This window comes from Festucalex cinctus, chromosome 20 (genome assembly GCF_051991245.1).
Source record: "Festucalex cinctus isolate MCC-2025b chromosome 20, RoL_Fcin_1.0, whole genome shotgun sequence".
Taxonomy (NCBI): domain Eukaryota; kingdom Metazoa; phylum Chordata; class Actinopteri; order Syngnathiformes; family Syngnathidae; genus Festucalex; species Festucalex cinctus.
In genome coordinates, this window is record NC_135430.1 from 11,447,642 (window position 1) to 11,466,120 (window position 18,479).

Sequence of the window (18,479 nt, forward strand, 5' to 3'; positions counted from 1 at the left end):
ACCATGTATAGTAAGGCGTTTTATTTTTGGAAAAAAACGACCATGTATAGTAAGGCGTTTTATTTTTTGAAAAAAACGACCATGTATAGTAAGGCGTTTTATTTTTTGAAAAAAAACGACCATGTATATATAGTAAGGCGTTTTATTTTTTGAAAAAAAACGACCATGTATAGCAAGGCGTTTTATTTTTTGAAAAAAAACGACCATGTATAGTAAGGCGTTTTATTTTTGGAAAAAAACGACCATGTATAGTAAGGCGTTTTATTTTTGGAAAAAAACGACCATGTAGTAAGGCGTTTTATTTTTGGGAAAAAACGACCATGTATAGTAAGGCGTTTTATTTTTACAAAAAAACGACCATGTATAGTAAGGCGTTTTATTTTTTGAAAAAAACGACCATGTATAGTAAGGCGTTTTATTTTTTGAAAAAAAACGACCATGTATATATAGTAAGGCGTTTTATTTTTTGAAAAAAAACGACCATGTATAGCAAGGCGTTTTATTTTTTGAAAAAAAACGACCATGTATAGTAAGGCGTTTTATTTTTGGAAAAAAACGACCATGTATAGTAAGGCGTTTTATTTTTGCAAAAAAACGACCATGTATAGAAAGGTGTTTTATTTTTGGGAAAAAACGACCATGTATAGTAAGGCGTTTTATTTTTGGGAAAAAACGACCATGTTTAGTAAGGCGTTTTATTTTTGGGAAAAAAATGACCATGTATAGTAGGGCCTTTTATTTTTGGGAAAAAACGACCATGTTTAGTAAGGCGTTTTATTTTAGGGAAAAAAAGGACCATGTATAGTAAGGCGTTTTATTTTAGGGAAAAAAACGACCATGTATAGTAAGGCGTTTTATTTTTTGGGAAAAAACGACCATGTATAGTAAGGCGTTTTATTTTTTGAAAAAAACGACCATGTATAGTAAGGCGTTTAATTTTTGGGAAAAAACGACCATGTATAGTAAGGCGTTTTATTTTTGGGAAAAAAATGACCATGTATTGTAAGGCGTTTTATTTTTGGAAAAAAAGGACCATGTATAGTAAGGCGTTTTATTTTTGGAAAAAAACGACCATGTATAGTAAGGCGTTTTATTTTTGGGGAAAAAACGACCATATATAGTAAGGCGTTTTATTTTTTGAAAAAAAACGACCATGTATAGTAAGGCGTTTTATTTTTGGGAAAAAACGACCATGTATAGTAAGGCGTTTTATTTTTGGGAAAAAACGACCATGTATAGTAAGGCGTTTTATTTTGTTTTTAACTTTCTTTATTATTTTTTTTCAACGACAAGTCTAAGTGTGTAAGTGTTACAGCTGGCTCAGAGCCGCAACAAAGGAGGGGGAGACGAGACTGGGTAAATTGTGCAAATGAAAAGGTTTATCATAAAACAGTTCACAAAAGAAACAAAAGCTCAGGGTAACTCAAACAAAGATGCAAATGAAAGATGAACTCATGAGGCAGGCAGCAGCGGCATCCAGCAGTGGCAGCCTCGGGAGTGTGCAGAGAAGAGTCACCAGCACTGGAGGCAGGCTTTTATGTTCCGCTGCAGGCTGATTACAAAGACCTGTGCAGAAACAGCCATGTTAAGTAAGGCAGTGTTTTGTTTTTTTGGTTTGTTTGGTTGTTTTTTTAAACGAGTATATATACTAAGGCATGTGTTTGTGTTTTTTTTTTTTTTTTTTTAACATTTATTTTTTAACAATCATGTATAGTAAGGCGTTTTATTTTTGGAAAAAAACAACCATGTATAGTAAGGCGTTTTATTTTGGGGAAAAAAAACGACCATATATAGTAAGGCGTTTTATTTTTGGAAAAAAAAAACGACCATATATAGTAAGGCGTTTTATTTTTGGAAAAAAAACCGACCATATATAGTAAGGCGTTTTATTTTTGGAAAAAAAAAATGACCATGTATAGTAAGGCGTTTTATTTTTGGGTAAAAAACGACCATGTATAGTAAGGCGTTTTATTTTTTTTTTTAAAACGACCATGTATATATAGTAAGGCGTTTTATTTTTGCAAAAAAACGACCATGTATAGTAAGGCGTTTTATTTTTTTTTAAAAACGACCATGTATATATAGTAAGGCGTTTTATTTTTTGAAAAAAAATGACCATGTTAGTAAGGCGTTTTATTTTTGGGGAAAAAAAACGACCATGTAGTAAGGCGTTTTATTTTTATTTTTAAAAACGACCATGTATAGTAAGGCGTTTTATTTTTGGAAAAAAAACGACCATGTATAGTAAGGCGTTTTATTTTTGGGAAAAAAAAACGACCATGTATAGTAAGGCGTTTTATTTATTTTTTTTAAAACCGACCATGTATAGTAAGGCGTTTTATTTTTGGAAAAAAAACGACCATGTATAGTAAGGCGTTTTATTTTTGGGGAAAAAAGGACCATGTATAGTAAGGCTTTATTTTTGCAAAAAAACGACCATGTATAGTAAGGCGTTTTATTTTTTGGAAAAAAAAAACAAAAAAAAAACGACCATATATAATAAGGCGTGTTATTTTTGTAAAAAAAAAAACGACCATATATACTAAGGCGTTTTATTTTATTTTTTTTTAAACGACCATGTTTAGTAAGGCTTTTTATTTTTGGAAAAAAAAACGACCATATATAGTAAGGCGTTTTTGTTTTTTGTTTTTTTTTTAAACGACCATGTATAGTAAGAAGTTTTTGTTTTGTTTTTTGTTTTTAGTTTTTTTAAACGACCATGTATAGTAAGGCGTTTTTGTTTTGGTTTTTTAGTTTTTTTAAACGACCATGTATAGTAAGGCGTTTTTGTTTTTTTTGTTTTTTTAAACGACCATGTATAGTAAGGTGTTTCAAAACGCCATACTTTTCATGATCGAGTAAAAAAGAAAAAAAAAGAAAAAAAAAGTCTTACATGTTTTTTGTTTTTTTTAACAGACCATGGATAATAATAGTAAAGAGTTTTTTTTTTTTTTAATTACCTTGTATAGTAAGGCTTTAAAAAAAAAAAAAAAAAAACATTTTTAACTACCATGTTTCGCAAGGTGTTTTTTTTTTTTTTATTAAACGACCATGTATAGTAAGGTGTTTTGTGTTTTTTTTTTTTAAACAAGTTTCAAAACGCCTTACTTTTCATGATCGAGTTAAAAAAAAAAAAAAAAAAAAACCGCTTTACTATTACTATCCATGGTCTGTTAAAAAAAAAAAAAAACTTTTTTTTTGCTTTTTTTTTTTTTTACTTTTAATCTTGTTTATAAACACCTTACTATACATGGTTTAAAAAAAAAAAAAAAAAAACCTTACTATACATGGTCGTTTAAAAAACAAAGAAACAAAAAACCGCCTTGCTATACATGGTAGTTAAAAGTTGTTTTTTTTGTTTGTTTGTTTAAAAAAAAAAAAAAACCTTACTATACATGGTCATTAAAAAAAAAAAAAATTTTTACTATTACTATCTATGGTCGGTTAAAAAAAACAAACAAACATGTATCGTAAGACTTTTTGTTTTTTTTGTTACACATTTCTTTTAACTACTATGTATCGTATGTATTTTTTTTAACTCATTCACTGCCAGTCATTATAGAAAATGTTTACATTTCCAATACTCACGTGATATTCCATTCAATAATTATATATAAACCGAATCTACCAAATAACAGAATAGACTCCCTACTTTTTGTCCCGTCCCGTTCTTTTATAATTGACAGCAGAAAAATGTAGGTTTGCCAAAATACAGCCATTTCTCCCATGGACTCTGAAACTGTGTTTATTTCGTATAAAATGGGGCAATGATGTCATCTACCGGTGGTTGGGCATCAGTAAAGTTGTTTCCAAGTTTGATATTTACAGTGGAGCATGCTCAGATTCGCCCCCATTTAGCACCGCTCTAAAAAATACAATTGACAAGTATACTTGTCAAAGGCAGTGAATGAGTTAAACAAGTTTCATAACGCCTTACTTTTCATGATCAAGTTTAAAAAAATAAAATTAAAATAAAAAAAAAAGGCTTTTTTTTTTCAACATTTGTTTTTAACTACCATGTATAGCAAGGCGTTTCTTTTTTTTTTTTTGAACGACCATGTATAGTAAGGTGTTTTAAACAAGTTTCAAAACGCCTTACTTTTCATGATTGCGTAAAAAAAATAAAAAAATAAATAAAAAAAAATAAAATAAAAAAAGACCATGTATAGTGAGACTTTTTTTATTTTATTGTTTTTTTTTTTTTAACACCACCTTACTATTCATAATGCCTTCCTGGTCTTTTTTTGTTTTTGTTTTTTGTTTTTTTAAATGCCTTACATGGTGATTTAAAAAAAAATAAACACGCCACGGTTGTTTAATTAAAAAAACAAAAACATGACAATCTATAGTAAGGCATTTTTAAAAAGATGACCATGTATAGTATAGCTTTTATTTAGAAAAATAAATAAATACAAATCCAAGCCCTTCTTGCTTGCTATGCAACTGCGCACACACACACACGTGAAACAAAACAAGTGACTTCTGCAATCTTGTTTTGAGGTTGTGATGAAGACCTTATCTGCTCCGTGGGGCCCCACCTTTTACTTCCCCTTTGCTCCTCTCGCAACTACCCAAATGTGGTCATCATACGCTATTTTCTCACGACAACACTGTGGCATGCGATAAGCGCAGACCTCCACCAAGGCCTAAATCTCTTCCAACTTAATTTGGATCACTGAACTTGATTTCATGCAACATATTATGGCATGGATGAAGGGAATGATTTGGGACTTTTGCATCTTAAATTCAATGTAATTATTGTAATTTCAATTTAAATTTAAATTTGGACTCAATTTTAGTTGGAAATTTAATTTCTAACTTAAAGAAATTTCAATTCCATTTTAATGCTATTTCAATTTTAATTTGCTGTAATTTCGATTTCTCTTTAAATTCAGTTTACATTATTTTATTTGCTCCAGGTGGCCAGAAGAAAATCTGAAGAGAAGAGTTGTCACACCCAGACAGCAATGAATAATGACAATAACACACAAGGTGATTTTACCCCGAATGTTTACATTATTATTATTATTAATTTTTTTTATCATTAGTACTAGTAGTTTGTATGTAATATTCTGAATAATTGCTTTTAAAATTTCCATTAGATGTCACATCAGATCTATTCCTAGAGGATCTCATCTCCTTCAGCTTCCAGGTGGCGCGTGGAATGGACTTCCTGGCGTCCCGCAAGGTCTGAGCCGCATTAACCATCACTCTGTGACACACGCAAGAGTTTTTTTGTTTTGTTTTTTTTAAATGACCGTTTCCACTTTAGTGCATTCATCGAGACCTAGCGGCCCGAAATGTTCTACTGTCCGACAACAACGTGGTAAAGATTTGCGACTTTGGCCTTGCCAGGGACATCTACAAAGACCCCGACTATGTGCGAAAGGGAGATGTGAGTATGAACGTGCGCACATGCACAAATCCATCTGCACATTTTCCCTTCACAAAGACAAAACTAAGCATAAAAGTATATGACTATTCGAAAGTATTTAAAAAAATTAAAAATCTGATTTTCTCATAATTGTACGATTTTATACAAAATGTAATAAACGTTCTTAAAAAAAAAATCACTATATCTTGTAATTGTGGTGCAATTTTTGTGATAAATACTGTATAAAATATTTTTTCTTAAATTTAAATACATTTAATTTAAATTAACTACAATTACAGGAATTGCATTTTCATGCTCAAAATCGTCCTAAAAACCTCCCCAAAAAAATATAGGACTTTTTTTTCCCTAATTAGTGCAATTATTTACAAAATTAAAATATGACAATAATTATTTTGAAAAACATTCAAGTAAAAGCAAATAGATTTTTTTTTTGTACCAAATCCTGCAAAATTCTGCCGATACAGAAATAATTGAATATATATCTGCATAATAAACGCTAATTTCAAACTATTTCTGTTTTTACATATACTTAGATATCTTTTTTTTTTTTTTTTTCCCTTTCTCCCTTTTATTGAACCTGGTGTTGCCGCGCTGTGATTGTCTGTCAGGCTCGGCTTCCTCTCAAGTGGATGTCTCCGGAGTCCATCTTCGACAAGGTGTTTACCACTCAGAGTGACGTGTGGGCCTTTGGCGTCCTGCTGTGGGAGATCTTCTCTTTAGGTAGGAGGAATGCAACGCGTGAAAATCCAGACACTATGAGAAAACAAAAAATAAATAAATACTTTCATAGTTTTACCCGTTAAACACATTATTTTACACAAAGAAAATTCTGCAAAGAAGCAAGGGTGCTGCAACAGGAAACACAATACCACATGTGTACTCTAGGGGCATCGCCATATCCCGGCCTGTATATCGACGAGGAGTTCTGCCGCAGACTGAAGGCGGGAACCAGGATGAGAGCGCCGGAGTACAGCACGGCCGACATGTGAGGGAGCCACGTGAAGTCGCTTTTTGTCGTCGTAAGCTCACGTCGTGTCTTTTGCGCGTCCAGTTACAGCATCATGCTGGCCTGCTGGGAGGTCAAGCCCACCGAGAGACCCTCCTTCTCCGACCTGGTGGACACCCTGGGAGACCTGCTTCAGTCCATGGTGCAGCGGGTCTGTCCAAAACGTCACAAGTTATTGCAAACAGCAAAAGCAATTTCTGATTTCTAACACGGTTGATTTGTATCGTCAGGATGGGAAGGATTATATTCCTCTGGGCTCTCGTGTGGAATCTTGGAAGAGCAAACGAGAAAAGACCCTCGCTGTCACTAACTTGAGGTGAACACCGTTGATGAGTTCACTACAGCTTACCGTGGATTTATTTGATTACATTTGTTTCATTTAAACCATGTCACAGACTTATTTTGACCTGGTATAAAAAAGTGGAGAATTTTGAATTAGATTGTGTGGAATCTTTTAGCATCAGGAGCTTGTCGAATTAAAAAAATAAATGTAAAAAAAAAAATATTAAAAAATAATAAAATACAAAAACTTAAATAAATCAGCCGACAGATTGCTTAAGTTCAATAGAGTAAACAATGAAATAAAGGTGAACCAATCAGAGCAAAGCTTATTTACATCTTGATTAGACAAAATGACTTTTCTAAAGGAAAGACCAACTAAAATAGTTAAAATATGAACTTTTTACTGCTGAAAATGGCTCAATGAGTCAAGTATCCCTTTAAACGAATGACAAGTGTGGTTGTACTGTACCGTGCAGTTACATGCATGCCGTGGTGGCCGCGCCGGACACGTTTGAGGAGATTCCTTGCGAGGATGAGCGTCACGGCTCTGAGGTGAGGAAACAAAAAAACAAAAACAAAAAACACACAAACACTCAATTAAGAGACCTGGTGTATTTCAGGAGGGTGACAGCGGCATGATCTTACCTTCGGAGGAGCTGCAGTGTCTGTCATGGAGGAGCGACATGCAGGAAGCTCCACGTCTCCATAGCAACGGGCCATGCAAGTGGGATTCAGACCGGGGTGGCTCCCCTCCTCCTGACAACTTCTTTTACGCCTCCCTCTAGCAACCCCCGCACCTTTTACTATTCATTTAGCTAAGTGTAACAATTAGGGTTTATTGATACCTCATAATGTGCTGGAAGGGAGGAAAGGTCCTTTTACACTGATATTAAATGCTGGATATGTATATGCGAGTGATTTTTAGAACAAAAATGTTTCAGTAATACAGTATGTCTTACTTTCGGTATTCTTTATTAAAATACTGCTGTACACACAAATATTGCAAACTGTGAAACATTGGAACAAGAGAGGGGCAAAAAACATACTAAGTTGTTGGTTGTGGAGTGTGCGCGGAGTGGGCGAGGGTGCGTGTGTTTTATTTAAAGCACCACATTCATCAAATGTGTCCATTTCATACATTTTCTAACAGTCGGCAACCCCCCCCCACCCGACAAGCAGGTAAATTTGTTCCTTTCGGGATCTGTGATGACACTTTTGGAAAGGGGGAGCAGTATTTGGAATTGTTTTGAACGTAGAACATATTAACATGTAGAGGGCGCTGTGAACAATCTGGCCTATAACATTCAAATCGGGATAGCGTGTGCGTGTGTTTGTGTGGGGGCTCTACCTTTGTCGTCATCTTCCGTGTCGTTCACCTGCTGGCGTTGGTCCACAGATAAGAAAATTAGCCCTCCCGCTTCGGCAAAAAAAAAGAAAAAAGAAAAAAGCACACACAAAAAATAAAAATGAGCGCTGGCGACATTCCGTAAAGAGGCAGCTGCCAAACAAGGGTGGTGGACTACAAATCGAAAGAGGTGGTCAACGTAAAGATAGGGGGGGGGAGGGTCACCTGCCCAAACCTCAACCCCAGTGGTTTGTCCTTTACAATTCAATCTGTGTGTGTGTTTGAGAGTGAAACTTTCTGTACACCCTGTAGGCCAAAAAAAAAATAGCCCCGGCAAAAATTAAAATCTTAGTGCCTGCCCCACATAGCGGTAGAAAGAAACAATAAAAGCAGAAAAACCTGTTGAAGAAGAACCACGTGGTTTGCGTCCGTTTGTTCCCCAAAATCTTAAAAAATAAAATAAAAAAAATAATCAAAATTCGCCATCCCGAGCGTCCATTAAATCCTTTTTCCAGCTTGCAAGGTTTTTTTTTTCTTTTTTTTTTTTTAGGAAAGACTAAAAAAAATACACTTTAGAGGGGAAACAAAAGCCTTCCCGGTGGACAGTGTACGCGACTGAGGCCTTCCCGCCAAAAAAAAATGCTGATGTTGAAATGTCTCCACGAGCTCGCGGCTCGACGGCCCGCCGTAGTGTAAAAGCAGTGCGGCCGCCAGGCCAGTAGGGGGCGGCGCTACAGTGAGCCCGAGGCGGCCGCCTGCAGCTCCTGGAAGGTGCTGTCGAAGCAGCGCTTCAGGTCCGAGTACGTCACCACCAGAACGCTCTTCTCGTCCCGCGACACAAGGCTGATCTTCTCCGGTCCGCCCGCGTCCAGCTGGGGAACACAAAATACAGCTTATAAAATGATGTATTAAAAAAAATAAATAAATAATAATGCATAAAGTCTAGACTAAAACTCAAAGTAAATCTGTGACCTCAAATTAAATTGTACAGAAAAAGAAAAATATTAGGCATGCATGTTCAATACCACTTTTTTTTTTTCAGACCAATACAATAGATAGTAAATATTCTGAGTATGCACCGATACCGAGTACCGATACCTGTCGTACTTTGGCTATATAAAATTTCATTTTACACAATGACAAAACATTGTGAAAAAAACAGACCTTTCTTTTTGACGCAAATGATGATTTTTTTTTTTTTACGTGTCAAACTGCCGCAGTATAGCGCAAACTACTGCCGATGAGGACTGACTTGATGTTAAGATTTTAGTTTATTTATTTTTTGCCACAACTATCAATGGCTGGTATTGGCAGCCTCCATGAGTAGCCGATGCCTTAAAATAAGGCCGATATCTGGTATCAATAATCGCTTATCCTAAAAAAATTAGACCAATAACATAACAAATGCATAAAAAAATAATATTGGAAATATCTTGACTATTTTTAATTAAATTATGTGGTTCAGAATACTACTTTTTTTTTCTATTTTCAGAGTCAGCAGGTGAAAGAGACCGTAAAAAGAAAAGCCCCTATCTCTGCCCCAAAGAATCATAAAATAAATATATGCTGTAGTTTGTAAAAAGAAAACATTAAAATAGGCAATTATTAAAACCATTATTTTTTAAAGTTAAAAATGTAAAATTAATGAGTAGACTAGACTATTAATTATTTTGTTTCCATTCTTTTTTAAATGAAAATAAAACACCAATTAGAAACCAAAGGTGATATTTGATTTTTTTTTCTCCAAATTTCACATAACGAAAAAATACATTAAAAATGTAAAAAATTAAAGACTAAAAATATGACATAAATATACAAATAAAAACTTTTTTTTTTTTTAAATCTTCCTGTTTTCACACAATGTGAAAATGTTTAGTCCCAGACGCCAAATAGACAAAAATTATGTTTGTTGTTTTGTTTTTAATTCATCTATTTCTACAACAAATAAATAGATTTGAATAATAAAAAAAGAATGTGTTAGGACTAGACATATTTTTTGGACTATTTGAGGTGTTGCCCCAAGACAAGATATTTCTATATTTCTTTAACCATCTATCTGAAACGGAGGCGGGATGGGGGGGGGGGGGGGGGGGGGGCAGAAGATGAGGTGTGAAAAGTATTTCCCATTTGCCAAACCACTAAAATGGCGATATGCCTGTGTGACCTCATTCAAACGTCACGACATCCATGGCGAGTGTCAGCGTGTTGTTGAAAGTGAGCACGACTGACCTTGTTGAGACATGAGACGATGTGGCTGAGGTCGATCCACGGCGTCCCGGCTTCGGTCACCTGGTGAAACAGGTGGTCCCGGAAAAGCTTCAGCAGGTAGCGGTCGCCCGTTTCCGACCACGTGGGGTCCTTCTGAAACCTGGAATTCACATAGCGTTGAAATGACAAACGATACAAAATCAGCAAGCTGATCGGGCGGCGGACTCACTCGGGCCTCTCGTTGATGGTGCCCAGCTTGGCTAGCAGGCGGAAGAGGCGGCCATTTTGCACCTCCTGAAAAACAGACGTGCTTGTTTTGCCGTGAGCCAAAAACCTACCGCCACGACTTTTTTTTTTTTTTTTTTTTCACACCAATAGGGCACATTACCTTGGCCAAGTCCTCCTCGATGACGTCGTTCCTCATCTGCGATGCGTCCAATTGCGTGTAAAATCGGGCTCCGATCATCGGCATGATGTCGTTGACGCTACGGAGGCGGGACTGTTCAGTCAGCAGATATCTGGAAATACATAAGAGTTCAAAAACATACATTATGTGTACCACACTAAAGTTAGACCAGAGGAAGCAAATGGGAGAGAGAAAAAATGCTTTAAAAACCATACCACCTAAATGTCTGCCCCTTTTCTTACAGTATAAGGTTCTTGAGGTCTGACGAGTAGTTGATGGACACCAGCTCCATTGCCTTCTGCAGGTTCTCCCTCTGAATGCCGGCTAGCGAGTTGCACGCCAGCGCCAGCACGACTTTGCCTAGCGACACCAGGTCGGCTTGCTGGAAAAACACGAGCCGAGTTTAAACTGCTGCTGGTGACGACGACAATGATGATGATGATGATGATGATGTGGCAACAATCACCTGATATTGTGGCATCAGGGCCAGATGGTTGGTCTGACTGTTGTCAAACGTTAAAACGTCAAAAACGCCGACACAGTTCACACGTAACCTGCACATACACAAAAATATAAATATAAAATAGTGTTTATGTTTTATTTTTCAGGTTAAACATTTTTTTTATTTAATTGAACTTTGGTTGGGCTATTCATGTGTACCTAATGCTGTGTCGCTGTGTTGATGCATCACGGTACAAACCTGGTCTTGCCGGTGATGAGGATCTTGCTGGGGTCCATGACGCGGCACGCCAGGCCCGCTGTGTGGATGGTGCGCAGGGCCGAACTGAGCTGGACGATGTAGGCCCAGATGAGCGACTCTGGCAGCAGGCCGGCGTGCTGCCGCGGCGGGGGAGGCTCGTGTTGCCCTGCGCACACAAACACACACACCGTCGCACACCATTTTTGTTATTTATTTTTTTTTTTTTTATCGCGCAGATGCAGCTTGTGAAAGGGGTGACATGCAAACTGACAACTTCCTTATCTTGTAGCGGACAGCTTTTTATTGTAAATTACAGTAGGGCTTCTCTAAACTGATGAGGGGGGGAAAAAAATGCCAATTGGGTGTGTAAAATAAACTCACCCGCAACCCTGGTAAGGATAGGCAGTATAGAAAATAGATGATAGTTTTCAATGTAATTTTAGCAAGCAGATGCTAATAAAATGATCTGGGAAACTTGCCAAAAAAATTCACTTTTTTTTTATTACTAACATATGGTCAAATATTCGATTTTAGTTTTCTGATTTCTAAATTTAGCAAGCAGATGCTAACAAACAGCTAATGGCTAATATATTTGCTAGCTAATGGCTTACAAGCAGTGTTTCTTTCACTCTTCATCACTTTTCTTCAAAGGTGGTTTTATTTTTCAGTGGGAACTAGTGTTAATTTTGTCAACGAAAATTACAAAATAATTTCGTCAATGCACATTTTTCACTGGACTAAAACCTTCATTAATAAACAATAACTGGGACTAAATCAGTTTGCATTTTCGTCAACTAGTGAAGACGAGACGAAAATGTACTTCACTTAATAAAAACTGGACTAAAAACTATGCACATTTTAGTTCATGAACAAAAACGAGATGAAAATAGTTTTTGTAAAAAAATAAAAAAATAAAAAAAATAAAAAAAGCCAACAGCTATAACGTTCCAACAATAATGTTAATCGGACCACTAACTAATGCTTGCTAATTTACTAGCATGGAGCCAGAGTAGCCACTTGTTGATATACTGTAATTGTGTGTGAAGTTCTTTTTCATCAAAAAGATTAGAGAGAATTGTATGTGAAATAGTTTTAGATAAGAAATATTCAGCACATCTGCTGACAAAATAAATATACAGGGGTCAAATTATTGTCCTGACTAAAAAGACAATTATTGTTGCCTAAAACTAGAAGAATAAATTTACATTTTCTTGAACTAAAAATAAAGACTAAAATTCTCGATTGATAGTGACTAAAAATAGACTACATAAAAATGGGAAAGGATGGACTAACTATGATAAATACTAACAGGCGTGATTGAAATTGGACAAAAAACAGACTAAATTTAAAAATGCGGGATAAAATTAACACTAGTGGGAACAACATTCATCCTAACAAAAGGGCTAAAGGCTAAAGCTCACTTACATGTTTTACCCTATTATCCGTTACATCTTCTTAGTTTTCATTTAAGACTCACTATTTTAGCCGGCAGATGCTAACACAATTAGCATAAAGGTTTACGAACTACACAAAAATGGTCAGAGAAGCTCGCCAACACTCTCCATGATGTCTTCAAAGTTAGACTAGTTCTATTTTATTACCTAGTGTTCAACTTTATCTTAGCAAGCTGATGCTAACAATATTTTAGTGTGACACTTTTTTTTTTCTTCTTGGTATGTTGTTTGCTGCACGCCAGACACTGCCTTGTTCCTGTTGATGAGGTCAACAGCAGCACCTGCCTAAGGATCACTTTCAGCCACCGTTTCCTCCTTCGGTCAACGAACATCTCGCTTGCATTATCGTCAACAGTCAATAAATGACTTCATGAACAATTGAATGCATCCCAAACTTGGTTCGCTACCCGCTATATCAAATGGTATCCGGGCCTTAATTAGATTGACGCGCTTAAGCGGGTGACCTAATTAAGCCTGTTAGTGGGTCACCAAAATAAGGTGCGTCAAGCGAAATAACAAAAATAAATAAATAAAAGGGGACAACTATTTAGAGGAGGAACCACTCACCCCACTTCCTCTTGGTAAAATACGAGTCGGCCGCTGGGTCGTTGAAGTGTCGGCTGAACATGGTTTCTGCGCCCGCGTGGAAGTCATAGGAGAACACCAATGCTTGGGGCAAATCACACACACAACATTTTAAAACAATCCAATGGTTTTTCAAAGTAGAAAAAAATAAAAAAAACACGTGTGTTTATGGCCACTGTGACTTTTAGGTGAAGTGGACATCAACTCACAGTGATCTCCAAAGGCCTTTGTGGTGAAGACCTCCCTCAGGGTGACCGAGTTGGAGTGCTGAATCTTCTTCCACATGTCCACCAGCATCATGCACTTGGTGTTGACGAGGCGGAAGCCTGAACAATCAAACACAAAATCCAGTATTCTACCAATTACTCACTCAATTAGATACAAATAATGAGACTGCAATTTATTTAACACAACAACATGAGTATCGTTTTGTCCACTCGTGCCCGCCAAACTCACTCTCTACCGTACTGTGACTTTAAGTGTGTATGGTTTTAAGACTGACATGGGTGTCGGACTGTAGGGCTGGCTGTGCGTTGCGTGTTAAAACTTGTCTGTTCTTGACTACTTGCAAAGGCACTACAATACCTCCTAACGAGCAACTGTATGCTACTTTAAATTAGCTAACGTCGACCGTGTTGATGCCCGTAGACGTGCTATTGTGGTCACACACTGCACTTTATCTTCCTTGTTAAATTAGAAATGATCCCAAAATTAAACAAAGCTTCAACCTTTTGTTGCAATCAAATTATTCAAGTAATCGTTGCAGCTTTAAAACAAAAATACTAGCTACGCATACAGGATCAGGCGTGTAGTTACCGTGTATCCTCCTCAGGCAGTAGGGAAGGTCGTCCTTGCTGTTGACGGCCTTGTAGCAGGAAGTGATGTAGCTGAAGTTGCTGGTCTTCTGCATGCGGTTTGGCGGGGGCAGGGCCTCAAGGGGGAACAGACTATGATAGCTGTCCACCTCGGACGGTACATCTGAACAACACAGGAGGCCATAGTTAGCTTGAATTTTTTTTGTTTTTTTTCCCCCCGATCAGGTACGATTTGGAAGCTTCAGAATTCTACCTGCGTTTTCCGAGTGGTCAATTTGTGCCATGGTTATCAGGTGTCTGTTGATTAATTCCTGGAGGGCGTCGGAAGATGTTAGTAGGGGATCACAAGCAGCATTTTGCGGTGGCGGGGAAATACCTGTCGGAGTTCATCTGCCATGAAGAAGGATGGCGCGTTGGCTTTGGGCTGCATGTAGGCCACATGGGGTGCAGTGGGGGGGTAGATATGGTAGGTAGGAAACACCTGCAGTGAAACCACAAACACTCAGCTTACTATTTATTGAAAAATGAAAATGTACTAATCATTCCCCGACCGAAAGCCAGATTTCAGCACAAACATCAATCCTTCAACCTAAAATGCAATTACTTGTATTTAAAAGTAGGACTTTGATTTGATAGCCGATCCACTCATATACGCACGTACCATCCCGGCCATGGGCGCAGGGGTATTGTCCGTGTAGAAGTACGTGGTCCCCCCGACGGTCTCTTTCTGGATGATGTGTGAACCCGGGTCGGCCGCCGTGGTGGGCACCATGTAGTTGACCGGGTTCGGGGTGTGGCTGCGGCGGCGCGGGGCGGGCGAGGTATGCGGCGTAATTTTCGGCGAGTGAAGGGGAGATGAGCCCGCCGATAAAGACATGCCTGAAATCAGATCATCGACAGTGTTTGGAGAGATATGCAGGGGTGGTTTAAAAAATAAAAATAAAAATAAAAAAAGGAGGCGGAACCTGGAGCCAGACCAGCTGCTGTGGAGCTGTTGAGACCTGGGTGGGCAAAGAGAGGCGAGGGGAAGGCCTGGACAGAAGACGGCGCCATGGCGGCCATTCGTGGAGCTCCCTTAGGAATGAACTCGCTTGCTGTCGGATTGGGAGCCTGAAAGATGGGTTACACACAAAATCCTTTTTATATCCCCCTCAAAAAACTTATACACAATACCGGGTTACCTCACAAAAAAAGTGCCCCTTGTTTTTTTTGTTTGTTTTTTGCTCACCTTCCTCCGTTGAGAAATGCCGAGAGCACCAAAATCACTGAACAGCGACGACGTCGGGGAGTTGACTGGATCTACGTGGAGGGGGAAAAAAAAAAACATTTTAATGGAAACTGGGGCAAGGTCAACTGTCTTTTATGCATATGTTTATTGAAAAACTTCTTATATGCACACAACAACAACAAAAAACAACAACTTGGCCCAAAAGAAAAAAAAAAGAATAATGATACTTGCATTCCAAAAACAAAAATGACTGTTTCAAAATTCAAATTACAAATGCTCTCGACAACATTTGTAATTTCAAGTCCAACATAAGTTAAATAAGGGTCCCAGATCTTCAGAAAATAATTATCCATTATGATTCAAACAACATGTCAGATTGTCCAGGGATGTATGGTTGAAAATGATCTTATGCCATTGTGTTTTGTGTGTTTTCAGAAATCCAATTTACCAGCAAACATTTTCGAGCACAAAAGTTAAGAATTTGGTCCAATTTTTTTAAGGTCGACAGTCTTACCGTGAGTACTGTGGCTGAAATTCTTGGCACCGTCGTTGAGTAGACTAGGAGAGCTGCTGCTGGTAGTAATTCGCTAAAAAGTAATGGAGGCATTCAAAACAAGAAAGGAAGAAATATATTGGATGTGCATTTATATTGTATTTTGAATTTATTCAAATTAATGTTCGAGTAATGTCGCAATTAATTGCCCAAAAAAATAAATAAATCAAATTTGGTGTTTAAATTATTTTTGTCACGCATGATGTCAGCTCTGTGAGGATGTGAACACGTTTAGTTTTAGTTACCCAAGCAGAGGTGGGTAATCCAGGTCCAGAAAGTAAAAACCCTGCCACAGTTTGGCTTTAGTCAGAGAAGGTTCTACTTGACCGATTGGTAAGTAACTTGTTTACCTGCTGGTTGATTAGATGCACCTGTGGCTAAAGCCAAACTGTGGCAGGGTTTTTACTTTCTGGACCTGGATTACCCACCTCTGGATACAAGTACAGAAAGGTACCAGTGAGAGCAGGCTAATTTTTTGCCTTTTTGTTTATATGTGTTTTGTGACATCGCCACAAAAGGCTATCAAAGATGGCAAAGAGATAAAGTACGACAACCACGCAATAGAACATAGAACTAATTGTGGTGTAAAGCCTCCAATTATTATTTAATTGTGGAAAAAGTGTGATTTGCTTTTTCACCAACACCCCAAAGTTTCACTATACTGGTTTGTGTGATACAGTACCTGCATCATGGAGTATTTGGACTCTGCGGGACTTCCAAATCCGTTCACTCCAATGAAGCTGCTACTAAAGTAGGAATTGGTGAGGTTGGCGTCACTCAGACTCGCTCCCTCCATCCCTGGAACTGCAAATGACAAATAAAGCCAAAGTTAATTGAATAGAGAACTTAATTTAACGTTGAACAAGTGGAGGAAGACGTTTAGGAAGTCTGAACGTTCCCGAGTGTGTGTAACCAATCACAGAGCCCATTAGAAAAAATGTAAACACTTCCACAAGTGCAAGCAACGGCAATGCTAATCCCGAAGCAGTGCAATCATAGTTTCATTATTAAGACATTTGACAGTTTATCCATTTGTTTTGTTACGTGGAAATTATTTTACAGTACTTGTGGTTTATTTCTACTAATGAAATTGGGGGCAAAAAAAACAAACACAAACACTACCTCGTGGAGGGCTACGTTAGTTTCCGGTTACTAGCGACGTTAGCAAAACAGCTAGTGCTCGTAAACATAATAAGCACATATAGTTGACATGAAACGCCCCACGAGATGATATCAGTTTTGTTTAGTGGTGAAGAACGTAAAACATTTTAGGGTTATATTTCCCGTAAATAATTGTCAAGACAAGAAGCGACCGTTAATTAAGTGCTTTCTGAGCACTCACAGCTGTCATATTGCCAGGCCTCCTTCGCCAGAGCGGCAACAGGCTATTAAAGTGTCATTTCCACAACAATAACAAGTCATGTCAGCGTTAAAAAGACGCCCAGTGAGCTCCACGGAACAGAGAATAGTATGCCGAATTGCAAAAATGGGCTAAATGTGCTGTAATCTGTTCCGGGAGACGAGGAGGCCTCACTCAATCCCCGAGCTAAATTTTCAGTCAAGCCCGACCAGGCGCCTCTTAAAGTCGGGTGTTCCCCCTAGTGAGGTCGCGGTTATGAAGTCAAAGCGTTACTCACTGGCTAGCAACGACCCGTCCAGAGAGGTCCCCGTAGGCCCCATGGCTTCACTCTTCTTGGGAACACCGGTTCCTCCTCCGCCGCCAGGGCACGAGGCCACGGTACCGCCGAGGGAATACCCGGCCGGAGTCCCGCCACCCCCGGGTAGAGACAACGGGACGGGGCTCAGGCTAGCCACGGACGGGTCCTCGTGCAGGAACTGGCACTCGTCTCCATAGAAGCACGTTTTGTCTTTCGCGTAGTAACGACAAAACTTCACTTTGACATTGGGTATCCCGGCACCCCCGAGCGGAGCAGCTGAGGCTGGGAGTCCGCTGTTCATGGCACCACCGCCACCGCCGCCGTTGCTGCCGGAAGACACTCAAACATAGAGAGACGCACAGAGCTAGCGAGCTAGCCCAGCTCGGCTAGCTTGCAAACAATTCCCCCCTTTTCCGCGGACTTAAAATTCACCTCCTCTGTGGCGTCGGAACCACTTAAAACATGCGCCGCGGTACTCACGTCATCACGCTGGGGTGCATGTTTGGCTTTCCGACTTAGATCATTGCACGGGTGGAACAGCGATCGCGAGGGTCGCCATCCATGCAGACGCTTTTCTTTGCTAAATAAAAAAGAAAAAAAAAAAGAAAAAAAAAGTGCAGCCTGTTGTTGTTTTTGCTCACTGCCAGGCTGCCTGCCCTGCTCTGTTTGGGAGCAGCTTTGCATTGTGGGTAAGCGCCTCTCTTTTACATTTTATGTACAGGACTGGCTTCAATCTGCACACAGATGCTGTTGTACAAGATGTCCGTAAAGTCTCTTCATAATTTTAAAGTTGGGATTTTCCATTGAACATTACATGGGTCAAGTTCCCACACGTTGTTCTTGT

At 38.4% G+C, this 18,479-nt stretch overlaps 2 protein-coding genes and 1 long non-coding RNA gene across 4 annotated transcripts in view; 1 reads left to right on the forward strand and 2 right to left on the reverse strand.

Annotated features, from left to right (window-relative positions):
- flt1 (fms related receptor tyrosine kinase 1) overlaps positions 1-7,711 on the forward strand; it is a 167,437-nt gene extending 159,726 nt beyond the window's left edge. The window contains exons 21-29 of the mRNA XM_077509583.1: positions 4,920-4,992; positions 5,103-5,188; positions 5,273-5,395; positions 6,004-6,115; positions 6,281-6,380; positions 6,447-6,552; positions 6,632-6,717; positions 7,160-7,235; positions 7,304-7,711. Coding sequence (XP_077365709.1) covers positions 4,920-4,992; positions 5,103-5,188; positions 5,273-5,395; positions 6,004-6,115; positions 6,281-6,380; positions 6,447-6,552; positions 6,632-6,717; positions 7,160-7,235; positions 7,304-7,468 — 927 coding nt within the window. The 3' untranslated portion in view covers positions 7,469-7,711. The remainder of the gene's footprint in view (positions 1-4,919; positions 4,993-5,102; positions 5,189-5,272; positions 5,396-6,003; positions 6,116-6,280; positions 6,381-6,446; positions 6,553-6,631; positions 6,718-7,159; positions 7,236-7,303) is intronic.
- On the reverse strand, positions 1,194-6,986 carry LOC144009739 (uncharacterized). The gene is made up of 3 exons (XR_013281026.1): positions 6,265-6,986; positions 5,973-6,148; positions 1,194-1,566 (listed from the first exon to the last, which is right to left on the reverse strand). It is a non-coding gene; the product is annotated as an uncharacterized LOC144009739 (long non-coding RNA).
- pan3 (poly(A) specific ribonuclease subunit PAN3) lies at positions 7,635-18,292 on the reverse strand. Of its 2 annotated transcripts, none has more exons than XM_077509586.1 (19): positions 18,116-18,292; positions 17,615-17,961; positions 16,660-16,781; positions 15,939-16,011; positions 15,425-15,495; positions 15,162-15,306; positions 14,858-15,075; positions 14,573-14,677; positions 14,450-14,507; positions 14,198-14,359; positions 13,591-13,707; positions 13,364-13,465; positions 11,343-11,508; positions 11,109-11,196; positions 10,885-11,024; positions 10,625-10,754; positions 10,466-10,530; positions 10,258-10,396; positions 7,635-8,900 (listed from the first exon to the last, which is right to left on the reverse strand). In XM_077509586.1, the coding sequence occupies exons 1-19, from the start codon at positions 18,133-18,135 to the stop codon at positions 8,760-8,762; spliced, it is 2,409 nt and encodes an 802-aa protein (XP_077365712.1). In that variant the 5' UTR covers positions 18,136-18,292; the 3' UTR covers positions 7,635-8,759. The 2 variants fall into 2 exon arrangements, with proteins under 2 accessions (XP_077365712.1, XP_077365713.1); XM_077509587.1 differs by having other exon boundaries at positions 18,068-18,228.
- Positions 18,293-18,479: the final 187 nt, after the last annotated feature.